Source organism: Carettochelys insculpta, chromosome 2 (genome assembly GCF_033958435.1).
Source record: "Carettochelys insculpta isolate YL-2023 chromosome 2, ASM3395843v1, whole genome shotgun sequence".
In the NCBI taxonomy this organism is placed as follows: domain Eukaryota; kingdom Metazoa; phylum Chordata; order Testudines; family Carettochelyidae; genus Carettochelys; species Carettochelys insculpta.
Window position 1 is genome coordinate 114,837,375 of NC_134138.1, and position 8,631 is coordinate 114,846,005.

The following is an 8,631-nucleotide window of genomic DNA, read 5'->3' on the forward strand; positions in this document are numbered from 1 at the left end:
AAATAAATAGTGACTATCAATCAACATTCACATGTCTAACCCAATAGAAATCGAGAGGTAGCCATATTAGTCTGTATTCAAACAAAACAAAAGAGCAGTCATGTAGCACTTTAAAGACTAACAATGATTTATTAGGTGAGGAGCCTTCACAGGACAGGCCCACTTCTTCAGATCTACAGAATTTCCAGTCCAGACTCATTTATATAAAACAGAGGTCCAAAAAAATTTGCAATAAGAAGAGAATGCACAGGGACATTTGTGAACTGGGGTTCATATTCAAATTCGATACATTAACACTTGGTATGAACAAGGACAGCAATTATCTCATGCATTACAAGGACTGTCTCCCCTCCTTTGATGATTGTCTCAGGCAACACCCACCCCCACCTTCAGTTCATGTATTTGATTTGCCAATTTTTATTGCAATTTTTTATTTTGGACCATTGTACTATATAAATGAGTAGGGACTGGAATTCTATAGATCTGAAGAAGTGGGTCTGTTCCATGAAAGCTCATCACCTTATAAATCATTCTGTTAGTCTTTAAAGTGCTACATGACTGCTGTTTTGTTCTAACAGAAATCGTTTGAGTTACATGTAAAAATATCCTTAGACAGATGTTACACAGAAGATATTTCAATTTCCTTGAGTAGTAATTCTCATAGAAAAGCAGGCTACTATCAACACTATAGTTTATGAATACTGAAGGCAATCTATTCATATGTTTAGATGTAAGATATATCTGTTTCCAAAACACGAGCAATAGCATCTCAGTGCCTTCTGTCACACACCTACAATTAATAAGAACCCTGCACTGGCAATAATATTTTTAATCTATGCCAGTTTTATTGATACAATCCACCCTGTTTCAAAATATCCTGCCAAATATTATACCAATATTACAGTCCTTTGTATTCAGTTACCCTCCTCTGCTTCTCCTTACATATATCTATCAAACATGCTGGCAAATAAAGTTTCAAAGGTTGCTATGTTTTTGTTATTAAATACACACCCAAACATGCAAGAGAAGAACATGTACCGGTACCAACACATCACTACAGCTCTCTGCTTATCAAAAAGGACCGACATACAGTAGGGGCTCAACATTCGTGAACAATCAAGTATTCACGAGCTGCCACTTACCTGGGGCTCCAGAGCGGAGAGCGTTGGCAGCTGCCACTCACCCAGGGCTCCTGGGAGGAGCGCCGGCAGCAGCGGCTTCCCTGGGGCCCAGGGCAGAGATCCCCCATCCCCAACAGCTGTGGCTTCCTCAGGGCCCTGGGCAGGGAGCCCCAGCAGCCGTGACTTCCCAGGCAGGAGCCCAGGCAGTCACTGCTTCCCAGGGGAGGAGTGCCACCTACTGCAGCTTCCCTGGGGCTCCAAGTTCCCCTAGTCATGAAATTCAACATTCGCAAGGGCTCTCGACACAGAACCATCGCAAATGTTGAGACCCTATTATATTAGTCTTGAGAAAACAGGAAAATATATTTGAATGAGATTAACTTCATATTTTCCTCCTGGACAGTTTCAAAAATAATGACAGAGTCACATACAAAAGCATTTACTTTTAACTATAACAACATCAACCTATGCAATGCAAATACAAATAATGAATTAGTCTTTTAAAAGGCTAGATAGTGTTACACTGTCTGGCAACACAGCCTCAAGAGATATAGGTGTTAAACAGTTTAAAATTTCTTAAAAGAGATACAATCCCTTATGGGTTTTATCTTATGTTTCCTGCTCACTCAGCATTCTCACTGTTGTCAACAATTTAAGGAACATAAGGAATCCACAAGTAGTTGTCTTTATTTTGGGATATGTTCACCTGATAGTTTGTCAGTCCACAACAAGAATAAATCACTGGAAGCTCTAACCAATAACCCAGAGAACGAGTGATAAAAACTACGTGAGGACAAATTTTCCATGCAGAGAATCAGTTTAATAAGAGCTGAAATCAGCTTTTCCAAAATGTTTATCTACTTTAATCAAGAGTTACTGAAATGTACTTACCAATATTTTGTTATCCACTTTATCTCCCTTGGTTTCTAGCTTTACTTTTTTCTTCACTGAAATTTTAATCTTCCTTCCAATAACATCCTTGACACTTTCTGAAATAATGGAGAACATCTTAATCAAACACTTCCCATTGTAAGGAAGAAATAAATAGAAACACATCTTCAAACTGTTATGGAAAACTCAGTCACATTGTCTTAACCGACATTTTTCTACTTGGCAGTTCTCTGTTGCATTCATCTAATAAAGGTTATACATGCATCAATCCAACCCCAATAAAAATAAATCCACACTTAATTTGAGAAGTTTTCATAACCTTCGCTATTTAATTAACAAATCTATTGACCAGAATAAAGATTAAACTTACACTAAAAGCTCACTCTGCACGTAGCCTATCAGGAATCTAATTTCGTATTTCTCTACACTGGTCCCACTCTACAAAGGCATGGGAAATATCCTCAGCTATCCCCCCCATGGAGTTGGGAAAGCCCAGGGAGCAAGTTGAAAAACATTTCAGTTCTTCTGAAAAATTCAATTAGAGACTCTCCCTCTCCCATCAAACATTTCAAATTAGTGTCTTTTTATCTCAATTCGAAATTAATGTTTTTTTCAATGCACTTGAAATTTTTTTTCAGGGAAGGAATTCTGTTTTCCAGCCAGGAGCAGTTCAAAACCCCATCCTTTCCCAAGCCACACAGCTACTGTAAGAGTAGTAGAAATACCACCACTACTACTTTACACAGCTTCACCCCAGCCTTTTGGTTCCTCCCCTCCTTCAGTAAGCTCCAAAAGCTTCTGCCACTGTTTGCAGCTTTCTCAAGTAGCAGTGACAGAATGCAGTGGATTTGATTCTTGTCAGTTTCACCATGTGTGTGGAGGGGGGGGTGTTAAATAGCAATTGTGAAACTGATTACAACCTTGTCCATTTTATAGTGCTGTTGACTGAGAAAGTTTTAACGAACACTCAGAAGCACTGAAGTACAGACTTAGGAAAAATTCATGGCATCAATTCACACTAAGATTATCTTGTAAATGAAACTACAAATTTAATTTTAAAAAATAAATAAAAAATTTTACAGAATTCCCCACATAAAAAAAGTTTCCTACTCATCATGAACACACACATTTTTTCAAGTCATTTGACTCTATGGTTCAGGGAAGAGGAAGCTAAGAATGAAATGTTCAAGTATTTACTTTTTATTGCCTCCTTTTCTGGGTGCCCAGCCTGAGACACAAATACATCTTAAAACAGGCTGTAAATGTTTCAAAATTGGCACAGACACTTTTGAATATTGTTCCCAGGTGAGCTGCAAATGAAAAGAGACTAGATTTCAAGCTTTCCAATTTGCAGTTAATCCATTAATGTTTTACCAAGTGTCCTTTTCAGAGTACTCAGATCACTGGGGAATCCCAACAGTCCAACAAGAAAACCAAATTTTCTTCCTTAAGAAATACTCCCCTATGATCAGAGTGTTCTCTAATATACTACATAAGCAAACAAAAATACTAATTCAACATGGAGGGCACTCAAGCTCCCAATACTACATGCTAATCTGTGTGAACAGACCTTTGGACCCATGCGGTGTATTTTGAGAGTGAAGGACTACCTGCGTAAATAATCTCGGGAGATCAGAGCAAAATTCTGAAACTTTACTCAAGTTAGTAACACCTTTTGGTACTTTGACACAGTATAACGTCTTATTTGTAAAAGTAGTGCCAGAATGACTCAGCTTTGCTCCAGAGTTCTTTTAGCATAGGTGACACACCTTAATCCATTACACATTTATAGTAGAAGACCATTCACAACATTAACAAATGCTATCTACTCAATAGTTAAACATATTTGGCAGTTCTAAAGGCAGGCAAAAAAAAAGTTGATTGCCCAGAATGTTTTCTATCTACACCATGCCCCAACATCTACCCTAGACTCCAAAAATCAGTAATTTTTGCAAGTAATTAGCCCACAATATAATCCCAATAATTTAATAAATTGGAAATTCAAAAAAAGAGCAAAACTGAGTTATTTTGCTTCCATGGAGGGAGAACTTTTATGCCAGTTGCAACTTTTCGTCCTGAATTGTATATGTATTTTATTTATATACAGAGTTTATCTCATATTATGACACTGGTGAACACTATCTTAAAGAAAAAAAAAATAGTGTGTATGAACCAAATAATTTTAAATTTTCAAAATTAATAAACAAAAATATTATTTCTACTGATCACTGAAACAAGAGTTAAAACAATTACTTGTATTATAAGGCAAAATTCTGAAGCACTTTTTCAGGCAAAATTTTGCATAACACCAAATGAAGTTTTGTGTGAATAAGAAGTAACTGAGCTCGTAATATTCTGTCATAAGGTACTGTAGCATCTTTAAATTACATCAACTGCTACTGTACCATACTAATAATTCATGGCATAGAAACTCCCAAATACTTTCTACACACTTGTGATCAATTGTGATTTGCACAGAGTACAAAACATCAACTTTTTTTTTAATTTGTACACTACCTTACATACTGTACGCCCAGAGAACTTAATGAGAAAAAGAGATATCATGGAATAAAATGAAGTGTGTACTCTCACATGCAAAAAGCTACGCAAATTCAAAATTCAGGCTCTCTAAAATTTCCTCCCTCATTTATGCCCTTATGCACAGGTATGTAAATGGGCTCCAAACAACTGCATATGGCACCACAGATTTATGCATAAGGTTATAGAAGGAGATGGAAAAGTTACGAGCAGTTTTAAATTATAAATTTTCTTGATATTTCCAGTTAAATAACAACAATCAACCTTTAACCACTTGTTCTCCATGTTGAATCCACAGGCTACTCCCTTCAAAGCTTAATATTTATTTATATCAATCTTACCACAGGACATGCTAGTGGTTTTCCAGACTAGGGTCTCCACACTACAGTCACCACGGGTTCTGGAGCAATTTGTATAGTGGGGGTACTGAGACCAACTGACTAGACTGCAAGCCCTGTACCTAATGGAAACCACTTCAAGTTAAGTATCGGAGGGGTAGCCATGTTAGTCTGGATCTCTAACAGCAACGAAGGGTCCTGTGGCACCTTATAGACTAACAGAAAAGTTTTAAGCACGAGCTTTCGTGAGCACAGACTCACTCACAGACCATTCGTTGCCACTTCAAGGTAAGGGTGCTCATGCACCCCCGCATTCTTAGTTCCAGCACCCATGACAGTCACTGCTTTCAGGAGGCTAATCTGTCTTGACGTTTGTCAGCTGTGAGCCTGGTCAGAAGCCTGTGCTCTAACACAAGTCTTCAGCATGAGATACAGTATTTTCGTCCAATAGACTATACTTTACTACCAGTAAAAATAAACAGCAGTACAATACATACTAAAGATCTAATCAATCAAGAGCCTTCCAGCCATTCAGGCCGCATGACAGTCCACGCTACTTTAAAGAAATAGATGGTCCAGAGAAAAAGTAAAAACTACAAGTTAAAAAACAAACCCCTCCTGGTTTCCCTACATGATGGGTCACTGGCAGCGAAACTGACACAGACACCGCGGGCTGCAAAAGATCCAAGTGCTGCCTTAGTTCTCCAGAGGCTTGCCTGTGCTCTCAAAGGAGATATACCGGACAAAGGCTAGTGCTCCATTGTGTCTATACTAGTCTCAGGACTGCAGCTGCATGTAGGAAACATGGAATGGTAAAGGCATCAGAGTTCTATTGGGCCTTACTTTTACCGCATCGCTACTGAAGCCTCCCAGAATCCACTTTTCACATTGACATGATAGGAATGCACCACATTAAATTTACTAAAACCATTAGACTGCACTCCCCTTTTCTCTAGCATGGCTTTGCCAAGCCAGGCCCTCATTAAACAACCATGAAAGGAAGGACGGCTCAGTGGCTTGAGCATTGGCCTCCTAAACCCACGGTTGTGAGTTCAATCCTCCAGGAGGCCATTTAGGGATTGGGCTAAATAGATGTCAGGGATGGTGCTTGGCCCTGCGAAGAGGGGCAGGGGACTGGACTAGATGACCTCCTGAGGTCCCTTCCAGTTCCAGAAGGTATGCATGGATTTGTGTATAAGAACCACCCCCAAATTGCAGCCTGCAAAGTCTACTTGGGAGATGGGTAGGCAAGAGTTTAATCCTGTTAGTGTTGATGACCTTTTTAGAGCCAAAGTCTTCCCCCCTAGCTCCCAGATTTCCTCTGTTGAAGGCAGATAGGTTTCCTCCATAGCTCCAAATCCTTCCATTGCACTGCCCTGTCCAAAACGATCAGTGGTGGTGGCCGTTCCCCTGGCTCCATCGGGCATCACAGGACCAGTTGCAGGAGGTGCAACAGCAGGGACACTGGCGGCACCCATCACCCCTCTATTTTTCACAGCTATGGCACCTCCCACACCCATCCATCCCCTACACATATCTGGCAGCTCCCTTGGGTCAGCAAAATTCCCTTTAAAGCTCTCTCACTGGCATCTCCTCCTCATGGCGCCTGCTCTCTTCCTCCCGCCTGAGCACCAGATGTCTACCTTACTGAACTTCTTGGTTATGTAGCTCCTCCCTTCCCCATAGTTCTGCCTGGGGTCTCATTAGGTCTTGCCTCAAGAGCATAACTTGGTGCTCCTAGAAAGCTGCTTCCATCTCCACATCCCACTTTTCTCCTGCGTCCTTGCTGGCGCCTCCACCTGCTCTTGCTGTTGTTTTCCCATGCCTATGAAGGCTTTCCAGCGCATGGCACAGTCCTACTCAAAAGACCCGGGCTGTGCAGCCGAAACTGCTCTGCAGAGCCCCGGGGGCAGGCGGGCTGCTTGCCACCCTTTAAGGCAGGCCCTGCATCTGCAACCCCGCCCAGCCCAGCCTGGGAGCCCCAACGCCCAGGCCGAGAAACACTGGTTGAGCCCCCCAGGTGCGATGGCCCCACACAGTCCCAGAGTGGGGACAGGCGCTGCCTACTCTCCCCCCACTGCCGTAGGTACCGCAGTGCTTCCACTCCCTGCTTCCCGGGCTGCCTCTGGCGGCAGCTCTCCCCCGCGGCGGTGGCGGCGGCGCCAGGAAAGGAGCTGCAGCCTAGCTTGCCCCCCGCTTACCGCCACCCTCGCGGCACCTTCCCCGCTGCCCGGCCGGGGCGGGCAATGCACAGCGCCGCCCGCCCCGCGGCCTCCCCTCGGCGGGCTCTGCCCCCCCCCGCCATTCCCCTCTCCGCCGGGCGGCTCTTACCGAGCAACTCCCGGGGCACCTCGGAGCTCTCCTCGCTCATGGTGGCGGCGGCGGCGGCGGCGGCGGCGGCGGGCGGAACTCCCAGAGCCGCTTCCCCGCAAAGGCGGCAGCAAAATGGGGCGGGAGCTGCTGCTGCTCGGCGGGGCGGGGGGGCTGCGCGGCGGGGCTCTCGCTACATGGCTCCGCGCGGCTCTTCCCAGGGGCGGCTCAGCCGGGGACGCCGGGCGGATCCAGCCCCAGCGGCTCCTTCCTCCTCCGCAGTCCCCTCCTCCCGGGGCGGGCTCCGCGCCAGGCGGGCGCCTCGCGGCCAGCGGAAGCGGCGGCAGTGCCCGGCGGCCGGTCCGGTCCGGCACAGCGCCGGCTCGACGTCCAGCCCGCAGGAGCCTCGCGCCCGCCCTCACCTCGCGAGAGCGCTCCGCCGCCGGCACGGTGCCGCGGCCCCCCCGCGTGCCGGAGCGGGACCCCCGCGCGCCTGCCCGCCCCCGCCCCCGCCCCCGCCCCCGCGGGCAGCTCCTTCAGGGAGCCGGGGGCAGCCCCGCCGGCAGGGGGAGCTGCGGTGCACCGGGGAGGCTGGGGACAGCCGCAGCCCTTCCTCGCTTCGGCCCGAGTCACGCGCCCTGCCAAGGAGCGGCCGAGGCTGCCCTCTGCTGGCTGCAAGCCACGGGAGGGAGGCACCCGCCGCCTCTCCCCCGGGAAGCGGAGCCAGGGCGAGAGGGCGGCACAGCCACCTGCCCGGCAGGGGTCCCCGGCTCTCAGTCCCTTGGGAGGCGGCTGATTCCCTCGGGGATCTGCGTGGGGAGCAGTTGGGCTGCAGCAAGTCTCTCCCGGCCTCTGATCACTGCTATGGTAAAGCAAAGGTGTGTTGCCATAGGCTCAGTCCCATCAGCGCCCCCGCCTAGGCGGATCATCTTGCGTAACTGCCCTCAGGTAGGCTGGAACCTGGGCTCTCCCGAGCCGAGTACAGGCATCTCGATAGCTTGCACTAAAGACTGACTGGCTCTTAGCTTAAGCTGTAGAAGACGCTCATTCTTTCTCTGTGAAGTGGTCTAGGTATCACTACATGGGACCGTTAACCACCCATAGGTGCGTGGGTTACAGTTTCATGGGATGACCCGCTTGTGCACATGAACTCAAGCAAGTTCTAGGTGGGAGCAGGGATTTGCTCTTGCAGACACAGTTGCATGACAGGGGGCACTGTTAGAAATAATAGCCACCAGTAAAAAGAGAAATGATGCTGTTTCTGCTCTTGTACTCTCTGGCTTTGTATTCCAGGGAGTTGATTTTATTTGTTTGTTTTTTTTTAACACTTATATGACAGAGTGACCATGCTCATGAACTCAGTTTTTCTTGTCTGCTGCTGGGGCAAATGATTGCCAAACTTGGATTGGTTTGTACCTTGAAATGGATAACCT

General features: G+C 46.1%; 1 protein-coding gene across 3 annotated transcripts in view; it reads right to left on the minus strand.

Moving 5' to 3' along the window:
* CARMIL1 (capping protein regulator and myosin 1 linker 1) overlaps positions 1-7,671 on the minus strand; it is a 295,177-nt gene extending 287,506 nt beyond the window's left edge. The window contains exons 1-2 of one of the 3 annotated variants that reach the window (XM_074987581.1): positions 7,220-7,671; positions 2,013-2,110 (exon numbers count right to left, since the gene is read on the minus strand). In XM_074987581.1, the coding sequence (XP_074843682.1) occupies positions 2,013-2,110; positions 7,220-7,259 (138 nt within the window). In that variant the 5' untranslated portion in view covers positions 7,260-7,671. The remainder of the gene's footprint in view (positions 1-2,012; positions 2,111-7,219) is intronic. The other 2 variants (XM_074987580.1, XM_074987579.1) reach the window with 2 other exon arrangements.
* Positions 7,672-8,631: the final 960 nt, after the last annotated feature.